We start from the raw sequence: 18,805 nt of genomic DNA, 5'->3' as shown, positions 1-18,805 counted from the left end.
TCGGTGTGAATGTACAATTTTCATAGTCCTGAAAATACAGAAAAATCTTTAAATGAGAAGGGGTGTCCAAACTTTTGGTCTGTACTGTATTTCAGTATTTTTTTAAAAATACACATTTAGTCTAGAAAATTCACATTTCATTTGGTTATGCCTTCCCCAGGAGATATGAATCACACCCAATATGTGCTGACCTGCAAGCAAAAATTCTCCAATGCTATCAGCAGAACCCGCAACAGACCTTGAGTTGCTCTGTTTTGGCAAGCCAGTACCTGCAGTGCGTCAACAGCGCCAAACAGGTGAGATCATGAGCATCTTCCATTTTGTACATTTATACTATAGCTAGGCCACCCTTGCTATACGAAACCTTGTTTTCAGAGCGGAAACCTCAACCATTAGAAGTTGTTCTTTAAAAGTTTCCTATTGTTTTGCTTAGTAATAGCTCCACTATTGAGTTCGTGAGTAGTCTATCATCTTAAGGATTTCTGCTTTAAAGCTTTGTTTAGTTTTGTTGGATTTACGTGTTTGTTTCTCCGATTAATCTCTGAATATGCATAATGTGTATGCTTGCTTAAAGAATTCCATAAAGAATGTAGATAGACTGTTTGCAAATAGTGAAACCCTAATGACTGCGGATGCAGATTATAGGCTTCTCCACTGTTTTATTCATTGCCAGACACAGAAATGGGCAATGAAGAGACTGTACAAGTGATAAGTCGTCCTGCTGTTCTGTAGCGCAGAAGGCCATGTGCTGCGCGCCGCTCCAGCACGGACATGTGTCCAGATTCTGTTCTCTGCACCATAGCAGTGTCTGCTCGCTCCTAACTGATGTGTTCAAAGTGATAATATGGTTTCAGAATGTAAAGTCACATTTAATGTTTTGGGATTTTTTGCAGCACGGCTAAATAGCATGCTGAGCTCCGTGTAGTGATGATAGGATGCCATTGTCAGAAGAGAAGTACTCTGTTATGGGAGGATGGAATGAACCCAAATGCGAAACTTGGAGCACTACATTAATTAAACCCCATACAGACTAGGCTATTTTTTTGTGCTTTTGTTTTTTCCTCCTCCTCTTCTTCCAAAAGCCAGAATTGTTTTGCTTTTCCATTGACCTAGCCATATCCGGGTTTTTCCTTTTCTGCGGGAGGAGTGTAGTTTTGCGTGACCCCATTACGGTGAAATAAAGAAAAAAATGCAGTTTCCCCATTGTTTTGTTTTTTGAGTTTTGTTTCTAAGGCTTTCATTGTGCAGTAAAAATATCCTGGCAACATGCTTCTTCAGGTCAGTGCGATTACCTCAATGGCTTTTCTGTATATTTTTAGTGTTTGAAAAAAATCAGAACTAGGTAACACAAACTATTTTTGTTTTTTTGTTTTTTTTAATTTTCAGAGATTTTTGTAACTTTTTTTTTTTATTATTCCCTTCATGGTCATGTGTGAGGGCTAGAGATTTGCTTATCAAACTAGTTTTTATTGATGCCATTTTGGGGCACATATGATTCTTTGATTACTTTCCATTCCATTTTTTGACGGAAACACACCAATTCTGTCATTCACCTTATGAAATATATCATTTTATATTTTTGCAGATCAGGAAATTAAACAAATGGCAATACCAACTATTTATTTTTTACGTTTCAATAAATATGTTTGGGGAAAGTGGTGGTGATCTACACTTTTTTATTTATTTTTTATTTTTTTTTTTCGGGGAAATGTTGTTTTTTTTTTTTTGTTTTTTTTTATATTTTAGTGTTTTTAATTTGTTCCCTTATGGGACTTTTGAATCTGTTATAGCTTCTTAGGCATAGAGGTCTTCAGTGTCCCCCTGCTACCTTTGCAACTGATTAAGCTCTGTAATTACATCATACAAGGTGCCACTGCCATCAGAAGAATGTTAAAGCATTTTTAAATGTCGTTATGCTTGATATCTGCATTTAAAAGGTTAAACTGATCAATTAGATTTCCCCCCCAATCGCTTCCGTTACTGTTGAGTGCCAGCTATCAGCCAGCACCTCTTCTGCATGGAGCAGGCGTCACTCCTGAGCCCTCTTCATAGAGTGATAGTGCACAGTCGCAGTACATGTAACGCCGCCTTTGCTAAAAGATTAATAGTTCGCCATTGGGTCTTCTAAGACTTTTTTTCTCTCCAAAAATGAACAAATAATGAAGAGAAACAACTTGCCAATATAGTGTTTATTGATATATATTGATGTGTACCAACCTGTATGTAGAGAGCAAGAACATAAATGATGACCCTCCTGGACGTGACTTTACAGGGATGATCTTTACCAACTGTTTGGTCACATATAGCTGTATTGTGTGTACGTTTCAGCATTATATATAACTTCTTATAAGAACTTAGAAACCTTTGCCTTATAGGGTTGTCTACTTCTAAATATATTTTTCATACTCTCACTACGAAAGTTATTGTCTAGAATGAAGAATGAAAGGGTTACCTAGAGAGCCTAATCCCTCTGGCGCCAGCTAAAAACATTTTTTTCTGGAAATTGGTCACTACATTTACTCAGGTACTTTGCCCAACATATACGGTAACTGGATATCCGCTATATTAGCTAAAAACGTCAGTGGCACAAAGTGACAGGTTCACACCCTACGTTGGTGACTGTTACCTCTGTGTGGAAAAGCATCAATTCCTGACTGACTATCCCTAAGCCTATGTCCACACGCAGCGTTTCTTCTGCAGCCAAAACCTGCTGTCTTGGCAGTAAAAATGCACATTTTGCAGCGTTTTTGCCTGGTTTTTTGCAGCGTATTTTTTGGGTGCAGGTTAAGTTTCAGTTTTATTCACCAAAATGCAGAAAGAATTGACATGCTGCAGATTTCAAATACTGTTCTCAAATTCAGTCACGAAAAAAGGCCTGTGCATGAGATTTCTGAAATGTCATAGCTTTCGCTGGTACTGTAAAAGGCAGCATATTTGTGTAAAAATAAGCTGCATGTGAACATAGCCTTACAATGTCCCTGTTAGGTCTGTGTGCACTCTTTCAGTGACATTGCCATCATCGTTGGTGACACATCACTAGTCTATATTTAAGCAGGCCTGGCTGGGGGGGGAAGAGTGGTGTGCGACTAGAACAGAGCCTACCCCACTTACCGTTAGTGGCTCCATTAACAGTCCCAGCAGACGTGACCTGAAGAATACTGCTAAATCAACTGCTATGTTTCCTTTCAAAATAATGGAGCCTATTGTAAATCAATAGTCTCTGTATCATTGCATTTACATTGTTGATAATGATTAACCCTTACCGACTAATGACTCAGTAGTGCTTCCCACATTGGGTGCAAGTGTATGGAGAGGACTCTGGTTGCTATTTAACTATTTAAATGCTTTTTGTAAGCATTATTTAAAAGGAATCTGTCACCAGTTTCTGGATACGCCATCTGAGAGCAGCATAATGTAGGGGCAGTGACCCGGATTCCAGTGATGTCACTTACTGGGCTGCATCCTGTAGTTTTGATAAAATCACTGTTTTCTCTGCTCTAGATCTAGCAGTTCTCTGAAAGTTGTACTCTTTATAACCCCACCCACACCACTGATTGACAGCTTTCTGCACATGTACAGTGAGCTGCCAATCCGTGGTGAAACAGGGGTTATACAGAGTTCATGAATATGCTAGACTACCTGGCAACAGGTTTAGTAGTCCTCATAATCTCATGCTGATAAAACGGTGATTTTATGAAAACTACACTAAGCAGCTCTCTAAGTGACACATCACTGGAATCAGGAACTCCTGTCTCCACATTATGGTGGTCTCAGTTTAGCTGATAAAAAACTAGTGACAGATTCCCAAAATTGGTCCCTTGTTGTATCACAGTTGTATGATGCATTTTACACTGTCTACCTTCATGCAGAGCAATTGCGAGGAGCCGATGGATTGCTATGGCAGCCGGCGGCCTGCTGGAGACCCCCTGTACCTTCCATGACTGTGCTCCTTTGAAGACCATCCTGTGGCTGGGCTTCATGAAAGACTGTGCTTTTCTCTGTATGCTACAATATGGTGGTATTGCAGTGTATAGAAAAAGTGATCTGATTGGCGCTTCATGTTCCCCAAGGGGACTAAAAAAATAAAAAATGCTATTAGCAGTACTCAAATCCCCAGATCTATCCCAAAATGGTATTAATAAACACTTTGGCTGGCCTTGCAAAAATCAATCCCCCACACAGCTCCATTGATGTAAAACTGAAGTTTTTTTTTATTAATTTCTGTATTTGTTTTTACACCACTATAATTAAAAAAAAAAAAAAATACAAGTCTTGTATCCATATTATTGTACTGTAAAATCAAATTGCCAGTTAATTTTGACTGTACAGGGAATGCCGTATAAAACAAAACCCAAAAAACACTGGTAGGATTGTAGGTATTTTTTTTTTTTTTATAATTTCACCACACTTGGAATTATTTTTCCATTTTTTCAATACAGTGTATGCTATAGGGGACCTTTCACCAGATTTAGCATGTTAAACTGGCTAAATGATGAAATAGTGGCTGCAAAAATATAAAATGTAGTTTTCCCCTCACCCATGACAGCACACCTTGAGAGAGGGATCCGCCCCATCAAGGACAGGAAACCGTCTGAAATAAAAGGGCGGTACCTCTCCCTCGCTTCAGTTGGTTGCCTGTCATTGATGGGAAATTTTCTGGAAAGTAGAAAACGTACCTGGGTCTGTTCCGGTGTGGAAGAACGGGCACTGGCCTGTGCATCGGGTTCCAGCCTCCAGAAGCGCCGTCCGCAGCTCCCTTGGGTCCTGGGTCCGAGCGGGCGCACACGGTGAGGCAGGCTCCGGCTTCCCATAGAACGCTGCGCCGCCCTCAGTCGGCCGCGTTCCGGAGCGGCAACTTCCGGGTATGACGCACCTGACGTCAGGGCGCGGGGCATTCTGGGAGAGGCATGCCGAGTGATGTCAGGGGGCGGCGAACGATCCAAGATGGAGGCGCCCTGTAAAGCGCTCCCGGACCGTTTTTTTTTGTTTGGAGCCTCGGCCTGGGAAGGGGGGGGCCTTGAACCGGAGGAGGTTCTGGATGGCCCTATATTGTCGGGGGGTTATCCTGGGAGCGTGGCTCACGCTTCTGCGAAATGGTTGACCAGGATAGTCAAGAGCAGCACTTAACCCCCCACCTCAGCAACGGAAGAGGCAGACTGACGCCTCTCACACGGACAGCCGCTCTAGCAATTGCAGTGGCAGCTGCATGACCAAGGTATCAAACACCTCTGGACCATCCAGAAAGGAATCATCGCTTGTTCCGCTACAGTCTTCTAATCCGGTACCCATTTGTGACTTCAGGGGTGAGTGATCTTCCTGAATGTCACCCTTTTAGTAATGGGAAGTCTCTTATGTGCTTCCTTCTGTAGGAGCCTAAGAAGAGTAGCGCCAAGCAAAAGCACAGGATTTGTGTCCTATGCCAAACTTCCCTTCCCATAGATTGGCAAAAACAGCTTTGCCCGAACTGCATTAATAAAACCATAGCAGAAAATTCTCTGGATTTCGCATCCAATCTGAAATCCATAGTCCACGCAGAAGTTCAAGGGTCCCAGAAGGGGTTGTTTAGAGGGAAGAAAATATCCCATAAAGATATCTCCTCCAACTCTGATTCCTCCCAGTCTGAGGATCTATGGCTGAGTGATTCATCATCCTCTTCCTCATCGGATAACTGTAGACCCTGCTTCCCCATCGAGGATACTGACAAACTGGTCAGAGCAGTCAGATCAACTATGGGTCTGGGGGAGGAGAAAGCATCCAAATCCCGGGGAGACTTTGTTTGCGGGCCTTTGAGAAAATAAGGGACGCTCCTTTCCGGTAAACACAAAAATTCAGGGCCTCATTGACCGAGAGGGGAAGAAACAAGAGAGATCAGGGGCCTTACCCTCCTTCTCTAAAAGAAGGTACCCCTTTGGGAGAAGGACTCTGAGCCTTGGCATAAAACCCCCAAAGTTGACGGGGCTGTAGCCAGGTCATCCAAAAAATCTTCCCTCCACTTGGAGGATTCAGGCGTCCTAAAGGATGCCCTTGATAAAAAAAGGCTGACTCCTTTCTACTTCACACTTGGGAAGCTGCAGCAGGAGGCGTGAAGCCTGCGGTAGCTGGCACCTGTGTGGCAAGGTCCCTCATGGTGTGGATCCAACAGTTGGAAGACCAACTTAGGGATAAAAAGATCCCTAGGGATAGAATCCTTTCAAATCTGCCCCTAATGCAGGCAGCATCGGCCTTCCTGGCAGACTCTCCAGCGGACTCGGTTAGACTCTCAGCTAGATCAGCAAATCTATCTAAGGCTGCCAGACGGGCCTTGTGGCTCAAGGGTTGTCCAGGTGACCTACAATCTAAATATAAATTATGTTCCCTCCCGTGTGACGGCAGACTCCTGTTTGGCCAGAAGCTGGATGACCTTTTGGAAAAAGCGGGCGATAAGAACAAAGGGTTCCCAGGATTTTCAGGGGACTCGAAAAGGTTTAGTTTTCGGAGGAGAAAATTTAATCGGGGTTGCCCTCCAGGAGGCAGGAGAAGATGGGAGTCCAAATCCAAGAAAGAGTCAGGCTATATGTTTACAAAAAAATCTTCCCAATGACGCCAGGCCAGAGGTAGGGGGGAGGCTTTCCCACTTTATTCCAGCTTGGGAAGCAATTACATCAAACCCCTGGATTCTGAATATTGTGAGTGGTAGCCTGAAGATACGGTTCTGCCAGATTCCTTGCGGGACCTTTATGATTACCCCCAACAGGAAGGTCCAGGAAGAACAGATAGCTCTGGAGTCAGAAATATTAGGGCTATTAGAGAAACGGGTCCTTCTCGAAGTTCCGACACCACAAAGGAAGAAGGGATTCTATTCCCCTCTGTTCATGATAAAAAAAAAACAATGGGTTCTTAAGGACCTTCATCAACCTCAGGAGTCTAAACCAGTTGATAGAAAACCAGACTTTCAAGATGGAGTCAGTGAGCTCGTCAGTGAAGCTCTTTCACCACAATTGCTTTATGGCAGTAACAGACTTGAAGGACGCATATTATCACGTCCCAATTCATCCAGACTACCAGAAATATCTGAGAATAGCCCTGTTCATTTAGAAAGAACTGAGGCATTTTTGGTTTACTGCCCTACCCTTCGGCCTCTCCATAGCCCCGAGAATATTCACAAAATTAATAGCGGAAGTAACAGCCTTTCTACGAATCAAAAACATAGTGATTGTTCCCTATTTAGACGAGTTTTTGGTAATAGGGAAATCAGAAGTCCACTGCTCCAGTCAACTTTTAGAAGTCACGGCGGTGTTGCAACAGCTAGGATGGTTGGTAAATACCCAAAAGTCAAAATTAACCCCCTCAAGGATTCAAATCTTCCTAGGTCTAATCCTGGATTCTCGTCTTCAAGCCTGCTTCCTCCCTGAAGGCAAGGTCCGCAAAGTAATCAATTTAGTCTTGAAAGCCATGCGGTCTCCAGTGATGTCCTTAAGAGAAGCGTTGTCCCTCCTGGGCTCCATGACGGCCTGTCTCCCAGCAGTTAGATGGGCTCAAGGGCATATGAGACTTGTTCAGTGGGAGGTTCTGTCAGCGCAGAGGTCCTTCAACGGGCATTTAGAAAGGAAGTTCTCTCTCCCTAGAAGCTGTAGATTCCCTTTCATGGTGGACAGACAGGGAAAATTTGACCTCAGGTGTACAGTGGTCCAGACCAGTAGATCGGGTGATTACAACCAATGCGAGCGGCTCCAGATGGGGGGGTCATCTAGCAGAGCTCTCAGTACAGGGTCACTGGGCATACCACGAGATGGGGGCATCCTCAAACTTAGAAGAGCTTTGGGCAGTGGAAAAATCCCTGATGGGCTTTCTTCCTCACATTCAGGGTCACCATGTCCAGGTCATGTCCGACAACCGGACAACAGTAGCCTATGTAAATCACCAGGGGGGAACAAGGTACCGCTCCCTGATGGCTGTGGCAGGTAGAATCCTACATCTGGCAGAGCAACACCTCCCATCCCTCAGTGCCCTTCACATAAAGGGGGTGGAAAACGTAAGGGTATATTTTCTCAGCCACCACACCCTAAAACAGGGGGAGTGGAGCTTTAACCCAGGGGTCTTCCGACAGATTGTCCAGTTATGGGGACAACCAGACATAGATCTGTTTGCCACAAGAGCAAACAGGAAGGTAGACTGATTCTGTTCCTTAAACCCAGCAGAAAATCCCCATGCTGTAGATGCCCTCCAGATTCCTTGGAAGTTCAGGAAGGCCTATGCCTTTTCCCGGTTAGTAATGGTTCCAGCAGTAGTGAGGAAGATTCGGGAGGATGGCGCAAGGGTAATTCTTATAGCCCCTTTTTGGCCTAAGAGGCCTTGGTTCTTCCTGCTTCGACTAATGTCTATTTCAGATCCCTGGGTTCTACCAGAGAGGCCGGACCTTCTCATTCAGGGACCAGTATTCCACGCCCAAGTCGGAGGATTCCATTTTGCGGCGTGGAATTTGAGAGGTCACTACTAAGTAACAAGGGGTTTTCACCAGGGTTAGTGTCTACCCTGCTGGGTAGTAGGAAACCAATAACGACTAAAATTTATAACCGAGTCTGGGGGAAGTTCCTAGGTTTTATACAAGCCCCTAGGTTTTATACATGCCCCGTTATCAGACAAGCCTCCAATCAAAGGAATCCTGGCGTTTCTGCAAAAGGGACGTGACCTGGCTCTAGCCACGGGGACTCTTAAGGTTCAGGTGGCTGCCTTGGGGGCGCTCTATAATTGTAACTTGGCTGGGAACAGGTGGGTCTCTAGATTTATCAAGTCCTGTGCCAGAGCCAGACCGATTCGGTCCCTTAGAGTTCCTTCCTGGGACCTGAGTTTGGTCTTGAGCGCACTTACCAGTGACTCGGTTGAGCCCCTACAGGACGTCTCTCCAAAGATCCTCACCCTTAAGACCATCCTCTTAGTGGCCAGCATATCTTCCCAAAGTGGTATCTAGATTCCACTGTAACCAGGAGATTGTAGTACGCTCGTTTTGCAGCAATCTGAAAAACCCCGGGGAAGTTAGAATCTATAACCTAGATGTTAGAAGATCCCTACTACAGTACATTAACATGACTAGTATATGGAGGAAGGACCATTCCTTGTTCCTGGCCTTTCAGGGGAGTAGGAAAGGTCACGGGGTGTCCAAGGGTACCATTTCTAGGTGACTTAGGGAGGCCATTTGTTTAGCATATACGTCCACAGGAGTTCCGACAATGTCAAAGCTCATTCCACCAGAGCCGTAGCAACCTCCTGGGCTGAGAGGGCAGTTGTCTCAATCAATCAGATATGTAGAGCTGCTACTTGGTCTTCACCATCCACCTTCTATAAACACTATCGGTTGGATCTGTCCTCCTCTGACCTTACCTTTGGGAGAAGGGTAGTTCAGGTGGTGGTCCCTCCCTAGGGTGCTCATAATTCTCCAAAATTCTCTCAAGGTGTGCTGTCATGGGTGAGGGGAAAACACCAAGGTTACTTATCGGTAGCTGGTTTTTCCTGAACCCATGACAGCACCCTTAGTCCCCCCCCCCTATTTTTTCTGTATCTCACACCCTGGCGGGCACTGTTGGGGTGTTATATATAATGTAGGTGTTGGTTATATGTTTAACCTTTTTGGGAGGTCCTCTCAATGCTCTGTAAACAACTGAAGCGAGGGAGAGGTACCGCCCCTTTATTTCAGACGGTTTCCTGTCCTTGATGGGGCGGATCCCTCTCTCAAGGTGTGCTGTCATAGGTTCAGGAAAAACCGGCTACCGGTAAGTAACCTTGGTGTTTTTATAGTAAAGTTTAGATTACAATTTCTGTTATTGTCAGTTGGGCGTTACCAGAGATTTGTCTGTATACTTCACCTGCATAAAGTTGAGCAGCCATAAATAAGTAGAAACATATAGGAAAAAACAGCACGGTTTCCTGACTGATCTCTGTTCTTCTGTATCTCTACACAGCAGCTGCAGAGTTATGTATCATTGCAAACACTTCCAGATCTTATCTCATGGTAGTCAGTTTGCGGGTTGAGTGGTAGCTGACATCACTGGAGTTCTGAAAGAGTTTTTACTGATACATTACTCAGCTTTGCTGTATCTCTACACTGTAGCTGCAGAGATCAGTGAGGAGAGGAGGATGTATTCCTTTTTTTCCCTGTGTTTTGCTACCAGCTTATGATTGGTCAACCTCACACAGGGAAACGAGTACATGCCCCCAGAGACAAATCTCTGGTAACGCCAAGTTGAACTATAACATGAATTATACCTTAAACCAGGAGTTCCCGAACCTGTGTCTGAGGAGCCACATGTGGATTGTAGGCCTGTGATGTGTGACTCGCACCTGTCTGCCACCTGGGTGCATTGGTACCGGGTCTAGCGAACGGCTATGAACAGCAGGTCTCCAGATGGTAACTATTGTGAGTAGTCGTGCACAGAAAAGCAGATCTGGATGCGGATATACTGGGCTTGGGATGGAAAGATAAATTAAGTGCTACGCTAGAGACAAGGTTATACTACCTGTCAGAAGAGGTGCTTGAAACTGGATGCGATAGTGTGGTAGAAGTGCTTGATGTGAGAATATTGAATTGAGATAATGTGGGAGTCCCCGGATGTAAGTATACCACCTCGGGGTGATTTATGTAGAGAAGCTTTGGTTGTCATTAAACTGGTAATGGGTGTCACTAGTGTTGAGAGGGGGAGGTACTGTTCTAAGGGATCTGGATATGGCTCGCGACCGTCTGTCAAAGGTGAATGTGGCTCTCAAGGTAAGAAAGGTTGACGACTCTGAACTTTACGAATGAATATCTCCGCAATAGAGGGAAAAAATTAATAAATAAAAATTACATTTTACTCAGCTATGCAGCCACTATTCCATGATGTGGCCAGTTTGACTGGTGAAAATGAATATTTAGAATGAATGCGGTCATTCAATACTGCAACAAAAATTGCAGAAAATAAGGCCTTTTATGGCTGTTTCGATGGAAATATAAAGTTATGATTCTGGGAAGAAGGGGAGGACAAAAATGTCACCATAATGAAAGGGCTAAAAAAGGAACATGTCTATTTTCACAAATGTGTTAAATACATATATTCTGGCAGTAAAAATCTGCCACTAACAGCAAAATAAAACTGCATATGTATTTATGCAGTTAGTACGCTATTCAATGAATGTATTAATGCATCAAACAAACAATCTTATTACGGCAGGGGTCGACAAAGTTGTTCAGAATCTAGGAGCCAGCCAAAAAATTTAGGAGCCAGAATTTTTTTTAAGCAAACTTGGTTTTTAATTTAACAAAAAAAAACATTACAAACGTTATAAACAACATTTTACTTTTAAAGATAATAAATATTATATTTTGATATTTTAGATTTTAGGCAACATTCTAGTGTTTTTCACTTTGCTTTTTGTGGCCATGAACATGCCTTGTGATTTTAGAGCTGAAGTACCAGTGGTCCACAGCCTTCGCAGGATCAAACGCCTTCACAGATGGCCCATTCATGGTGATCATAAACAAGTCACTTAAACTTTCTTCTTGCATCCTTGATCTGAATTTATTTTTGACCATGTTCATCAAACTAAATCCTCTTTCACAACATGAGGTTGAGACAGGGAGCACCGCCACAATCGACAACAGGTTTCCCAGAACTGGAAATCTCTCGGTGTTGGAGAGTGCCAAATCCAGAAGCTCACACAGTTTCTTTCCTTTTCCAAGGACCTTAAACTCATACCACTCATTGAGGAGTGAGTGAATGCATTGGTCATCACTTTCAGGTGGAGATAGCTGTTTACGAAAATGATGAGCCAATGCAGTAATCTCAACCACACCGTAGTCTTGCAATGTTGTTCCTGCTGGCCAGGCAAAGGTGTCAAACACTGCGGTGGATCTTTCAATATTTATATCACTTAGAAATCGCACTGTCAAGTATTTAACTGCATGATTAATTAAAGTAGCTTTTTCCTGCTGAATTGATGCAGCTACAGTGTTGCTCAGTCCATGTAGCTGTACATTTTGAAACAGTCCTTGAAGAGATGTTCCTGAGACAAATCTGGCCTCATGTTGTTTTGGTGCATCTCTAAGTGACTTGATTGTTGAAATTGTGCTTTTCACATGCAACTCAATTGTGCTTAAAAAAAGCTCTTCCCTTTGAAATATAAGTGACAAGTTTTTAAGAATTTCCAGATAGTCCAGTAGAAAATGGAGCATGTGAACAAATTTAAAATCTGTGAGCTTTCTCAGTAAACCATGGGCAGCTGCAGAGGCACTCTCTTTTTCCGCAACACTTTCTAGGTGGATTGTCACGCATTTCCAGTCTTTGACAAGTGCAGACAGAGCACCGACTTTGCTTGCTACCCATCTGACATTATGCAAGTATTGGAATTTCAGAATTGTAAGCTGCAGGTTTTCTGCTACTTGCTTCAGCTGTCGCATTCTCTTAGGTGAGTATTGATAAAATTGGTAGAGTTTCTTTAAAATAGAGTCAAAATCATCAATTAATTTAGCTTGTTTTACTGAACTTAATACACTTAAGTTCAATCGGTGTGCAACACAGTGAATGCCAATTAAATGACTGATGTTTTGGCGTATTTTCTGCACCAAGCCATTTTCGGTCCCAATCATGCTGGCAGCACCATCTGTACCAATGGCAATCAAGTGACTTGAAGAAAGCCAGCCTACAAGACCAAGTGTTCTAAGTTCTTCTGTGAGCGCTTCTAAATATCCATCTGCAGTAGCCATTTCAAGAGGAGAAACAGAAAGAAATACTTCTTTGACCCTGTTGTCCTTGATGTACCTGACATACAGAATCAGTTGTTCAACCCCTGCTTTGTCAGTTGAGCCATCTAGCATCAAGCTGACATATTTTGCCTCTTTGAGCTCACTGATTAGGTTTTTCCTGATTATTTCTGCAATATGGGAAATGAATTCTTTGCATCTTTTATCGTTTGCATATTCCTGTCGTACAGCACTCCCTAATTTCTCCGTCAACTCTAGCAACCCTTCAAAATCTGTGAAAGGTCTGTTGTTTTTGGCAATATAATAGGCCACATTAAATAGAATGGTCATATGTTTAAAAATGTCTTCATCCATTTTCCTTATTCAAGCAGCCAATGGAGTAGCTTCTGGAGCCAACGCTGCATGTTTAGCCTCCACACAATTTAGATGCTGGAGAGACTTTGCGTGCTTTTTGAAGGTTTCAAGTTTAAAGGGTCCTGAAAATCCTTTTACGATCCTAGATGCTTGGTCAGCAATGCCAGGGAAGGAAGCACAAATCTCGCATATAGCTATACCAGTTGTATGGTCAAATTTAAGCCATGCGAGTTCTTTACACCACTCTTGCCTAAATCTCCTGGGTCCAGCAGTTTGACAACGGCTTGTTCATGGGGACTCCTCTGCTGGTGGGTCAACTCTTGTTTCTTCAGTTACCTGTTGCCCGGCACTTTCTACCTGTTGCACTGCGCTTTCAAGAGAGGTCTTTGTAAAGAACTGTGTCATTTTCAGTTGCTTTTCATTTTCTGGTATTCTCTCTGTTGCTCTGCGCTTCATTTTTTTCCTGAAACCAGAAAAGAAAAAAAAATGTGCACTTTGCTCTGCTATGCCAATTATAACTTACACATGATCTCTTTACCCTTCTTTGTCCAAGTGGACGAGGCAGTACTCCAGCTTCGTTCTCCCGGCGGCACCCGACTTTGTTCTTCCAGCAGCACTCCGCAGTCCGCCATATAGTACCCATATAATAATGGGATACACTGTGAATATACTGCCATATAGTAACCATATAATTACAGCATATACTGTGTATATACTGCTATACCCTACTTACAAAAAGATTTAGCAATGTAGGAAACTCCATTCAGTGGTGGTCCAACAGGATAGGGTCTCTCAGCACTTCTAGAGAAGATTAAAAATCAATCTGCCTTATTATCCATATATTTTATTTTCCAACCATAAGAAGTTTCAAATCCTTTTTTGTAGGAACAACACTTTTCTAAATCAATGAAACCACATACTCACCTTAAATGTTTTTTGGAGGGAAAAGTAAAGATAAATTGTTGTTCCGTTTTTTTCTTGACATTTTTTTTTTAATTTTTACGAATGCTTTAAAAATTGCTTTTTTAAAAAAAATAAATAGATGTCATTACATTTATAAATTTTTTATATTCTCAGTTTTTTTCTCAGAAAAATCAAAGAAACTAATTTTTTTAAAAAAATGCCTGTTCCGTTTTTTTGTTGACAAACTGTACATATAGACCCCCTCACACACGGCGTCTCCCCAGGGAGCACGGCCTTTGTATGTACTTACACAGGTAGCGGGAGATGAGAACGGGCCCCCGGCCACAGCGATCCTTCCCCCGTAACCCAACTCTCCCTGTCCAGTCCCGGAGCATAAGGGGGGCGGAGCAAAGTGGAGAAGGCGGCCTGAGCGATACTGTCCCTGCTTCCTCCGATTGGATGACTCCGTGCAGGAGGTGGGATTGGATTGAGAGTATTTTTTTTTCTTCTCAACTCCTCAAGCACCAGGCAACATTTTCTAGGCGCCAGACAACATTTTCTAGGCGCCACTGGCGACCAGGCGCCTGGGTTTGTCGAGCCCTGTATTACGGTATAGTAATATTTAGTGTCGTGCAACATGTACCGTAGCTTTGTGATAATCAAGGGGAAAGCCTACCATAAGTCCTAGATGGATGGTGAAAAATTAATGCAATTTGTCAGCTCAGTCCACCATCCATTCAACGCTCATATACGGCACCATGGAATCAATGGTGCTCTAAAAATAAATAATAGCTCTGTGAAGGTACTGTAGCGCTATATAGAGTAACAAACCCCTTTTGGTACTGTTGAGCGACTTTAAGTTACTGGTATTTGACACTATATTTTGAGCCAAACGCTATTGACGTGAGCGGTACTCTGTTTAGCTTCTGTTTGTATCTGAGACTTTCCAGCTTTCACACGATGAATTAAGCAGATTCCACCGATTTGATAACCTGACCTGTTTGAATACTACATGAACAGTTTTTGGGTATGTTTTAATACTTAAATTCTTTACTAAGTCATGTGCATAAGGATTCTGTGTCTTGATACTCTGTAATTAACAGACTATGACATACTGTAGGGTTTTAACATCTAAACTACCTGCAGTTTCCAGGCAAGAGAATATGGTCTGATTTATGAGAGGTTTTCTTTTAATTTTCATATGCAAATTCTCTTCAGAAAGGAAAAGGACTAGAACTATAGCGTCACCTATAGGAAACAGCGATCCTAAACAATATCAACGCTTTAACAAGCCTTGCAATATGGCTTGGGATAAAAGCCAAACCAGAAGCTCAATTTGCAGACACCATGTTTTGGAGTGTTGCCCTTCATCAGTGCAAAGTATGAGATCTTATTTGGCTAGGTGAAAGGCTCTGGACTGAGGTCTAAGGGGTAACATTTCTCCTTGTGGAGAATGATAAGTCAAGCTTGGCATATCCATGCAAGGAGTTTTATAAGCCATGCATGCTCCTGTGGGAAATTTAATATGCAAATTGTCTCTTCAGAGAGAAAGAGTACTAGAACTCTATAGCGCCACCTATTGGAAGCAGCAATCCTAAAAGTCAGTGTTGACTCTTTAAAGGGAACTTGTCATGTCATTTCAAGCATCTAAACTGTCCCCAGTGTGTTGAACAGAAAATGAAGCACACCCCCCATGAGTAAATGAGCAGGTACAATATAACTATACAGTCATGGCCAAAAGTTTTGAGAATGACACCAAAATTATATTTTCACATGATCTGCTGGCCTCTGGTTTTTATTAGTGTTTGTCTGATGTTTATATCACATACAGAAATATAATTGCAATCATATTATGAGTATCAATAGGTTATATTGACAATTAGAATGTGTTAATGCAGCAAGTCAATATTTGCAGTGTTGCCCCTTCTTCCTCAAGACCTCTGTAATTCTCCCTGGCATGCTCTCAATCAACTTTTGGACCAAATCCTGACTGATAGCAGTCCATTCTTGCATAATCAATGCTTGCATTTTGCCAGAATTTGTTGGTTTTTGTTTGTCCACCCGTCTCTTGATGATTAACCACAAGTTCTCAATGGGATTAAGATCTGGGGAGTTTCCAGGCCATGGACCCAAAATCTCTATGTTTTGTTCCATGAGCCATTTAGTTATCACCTTTGCTTTATGGCAAGGTGCTCCATCATGCTGGAAAAGGCATTGTTGGGCGCCAAACTGCTCTTGGACGGTTGGGAGAAGTTGCTCTTGGAGGACATTCTGGTACCATTCTTTATTCATGGCAGTGTTTTTAGGCAAGACTGTGAGTGAGCCGATTCCCTTGGCTGAGAAGCAACCCCACACATGAATGGTTTCAGGATGCTTTACAGTTGGCATGAGACAAGACTGGTGGTAGCGCTCACCTCTTCTTCTCCGAATAAGCTGTTTTCCAGATGTCCCAAACAATCGAAAAGGGGATTCATCAGAGAAAATGACTTTGCCCCAGTCCTCAGCAGTCCACTCCCTGTACCTTTTGCAGAATATCAGTCGGTCCCTGATGTTTTTTCTGGAGAGAAGTGGCTTCTTTGCTGCCCTCCTTGAAACCAGCCCTTGCTCAAAGAGTCTCCGCCTCACAGTGCCTGCAGAAGCACTCACACCAGCCTGCTGCCATTCCTGAGCAAGCTCGGCACTGCTGGTAGTCCGATCCCGCAGCTGAAACAGTTTTAAGATCTGGTCCTGGCGCTTGCTTGTCTTTCTTGGGCGCCCTGGAGCCTTTTTGACAACAATGGAAGCTCTCTCCTTGAAGTTCTTGATGATGCGATAGATTGTTGACTGAGGTGCAATCTTTGTAGCTGCAATACTCTTCCCTGTTAGGCCATTTTTGTGCAGTGCAATGGTGGCTGCACGTGTTTCTTTAGAGATAACCATGGTTAACTGAAGAGAAACAATGATACCAAGAGCCAGCCTCCTTTTAAAGTGTCCAGTGATGTCATTCTTACTTAATCATGACTGATTGATCGCCAGCCCTGTCCTCATCAACACCCACACCTGTGTTAATGGATCAATCACTAAAACGATGTTAGCTGCTCCTTTTAAGGCAGGACTGCTATGATGTTGAAATGTGTCTTGGGGGTTAAAGTTCATTTTCTGGGCAAATATTGACTTTGCAAGTACAGTAATTGCTGTTAAGCTGATCACTCTTTGACATTCAGGAGTATATGCAAATTGCCATTACAAAAAATGAAGCAGTAAACTTTGGAAAAATTACTATTTGTCTCATTCTCAATACTTTTGGCCATGACTGTACAAAGTCCTTTTTGGACATCATTACAGCGCCACTGTTAATGAAATAATGAAAAAAAGTGTTGGTAATGCTCATTACATCACTAACAGCGCACTGGGGACAGTTTAGATGCTTGAAATGACGTGACAGGTTCCCTTTAAAGAGTCATCATTGACCTTCAGGATCGCTGCTTCCAATAGGTGGGGTTAGACTTCAAGTCCTCTTCCTCTCTGAAGAGACAATTTGCATATTTATTTTCCCAGAGGAGCATGCATGGCTCCTAAGTCTCTTCACTCTGACATGCCAGGCTTGGCATGTCACCTTTAATTTTCATGTAATTCCCTATTACAACTAAAAAGCTCTAGTGTTAGATATATGTAGATTATATTTTAATAAAATCAGTCAGAATGGTTCAAATTTGGATAATTTCTTGTGGTTATGTCTCCTAACTTACTTTTTCCTTTGGTCTTTTCCCTCCACAGAGCGTGCTTGGTAGAGGTGGGTAAAGCCAATGCCTCTCACACTCCTCCATCTGCAATTGGTGTTGAAAGGGCATCAGAACGCTATTTAACATGAAAAGAAAACCAACACTAGAAAGAAGCATACCATCTACAGTCAAGGCCTAATATTAAAACTTCATATCTTTTTTTATCCTTTTCCAATGTTCTTGACTGTTTCTTTCCTTACTACATTTGATGATGGCGAGTGTATGTTCAAGTTGATGTTAATTCACCTCTTTCTTTAAATTGTGTTTCTGTTGCCTCTATTTAATAAATTGCAGCTATATTATCATCTCGTTCCACTGGACACACTTTTGTTACCATCTGTATTTTAAGTCCAGGTTCCTAATAAAATATATATATATTTTCCAAATTATATTTTGCAGCAATGGGCTTTTTTAAAAAAATATATAAACCCAGATATAGTATTGGATTAAATTGTATATAAAGCACTCGGTCGGCACCGATGGCCGCATAAAACTGAAATACAGAAGCATCTGCCACATTCATTTATGCTACATTTAAATCTGTTGCGTTTGCACATGGTCGTATTCTGCTTTTTCATTTAACAAAAACACTGTTGAATCTGGGCGAAGTTGAAAGCAAGTTGAATTGATTAAAGATCATGGCCAGTTTCATTTGTGTGTGTTCACACACACTCATTAGGTTTGAAAAATGTACTGGTTTTATAATTAAAGATATAATATTCATCCTAAAATCAATTACGGTAATATTGTAGGTTAAAACCATAACTATGGAAAACTCTTAATTAACTCTAAAACCTCCAAAAGGTCAACCCAAAATAAGAAAGAACCGAAAAACAAAAATGATACAGGGTAAATAAGGGTCAACTCAAAAGTTAATCACTTACATTTTACCAGACTCTACACCACATGAATGTGCTTAACTTCTAATATTGATGACGTATTTCTGTAGAAAAACTGTAGGGGAACAAAAACGCACAAGACCATCTTGTAATGATACCCTTTTAGATGCAAAAAAAAAGTTAAAACTAGGTCCTCACCTGAGCACGTTGTGTGCAGGCATAACTCCTGTGAACACCTG

At 42.3% G+C, this 18,805-nt stretch overlaps 1 protein-coding gene across 2 annotated transcripts in view; it reads left to right on the top strand.

Annotated features, from left to right (window-relative positions):
* Positions 1-18,116, top strand: part of CHCHD3 (coiled-coil-helix-coiled-coil-helix domain containing 3) — a 224,330-nt gene extending 206,214 nt beyond the window's left edge. For both annotated transcript variants that reach the window (XM_073652481.1, XM_073652482.1), the window contains 2 exons: positions 161-296; positions 17,723-18,116. In XM_073652481.1, the coding sequence (XP_073508582.1) occupies positions 161-296; positions 17,723-17,746 (160 nt within the window). In that variant the 3' untranslated portion in view covers positions 17,747-18,116. The remainder of the gene's footprint in view (positions 1-160; positions 297-17,722) is intronic.
* The last annotated feature ends 689 nt before the right edge of the window (positions 18,117-18,805 follow it).

Source organism: Phyllobates terribilis, unplaced genomic scaffold (genome assembly GCF_046119375.1).
Source record: "Phyllobates terribilis strain yellow unplaced genomic scaffold, ASM4611937v1 Scaffold_11__3_contigs__length_659146591, whole genome shotgun sequence".
NCBI lineage: Eukaryota > Metazoa > Chordata > Amphibia > Anura > Dendrobatidae > Phyllobates > Phyllobates terribilis.
This window is presented reverse-complemented; position numbering and strand designations above follow the sequence as displayed.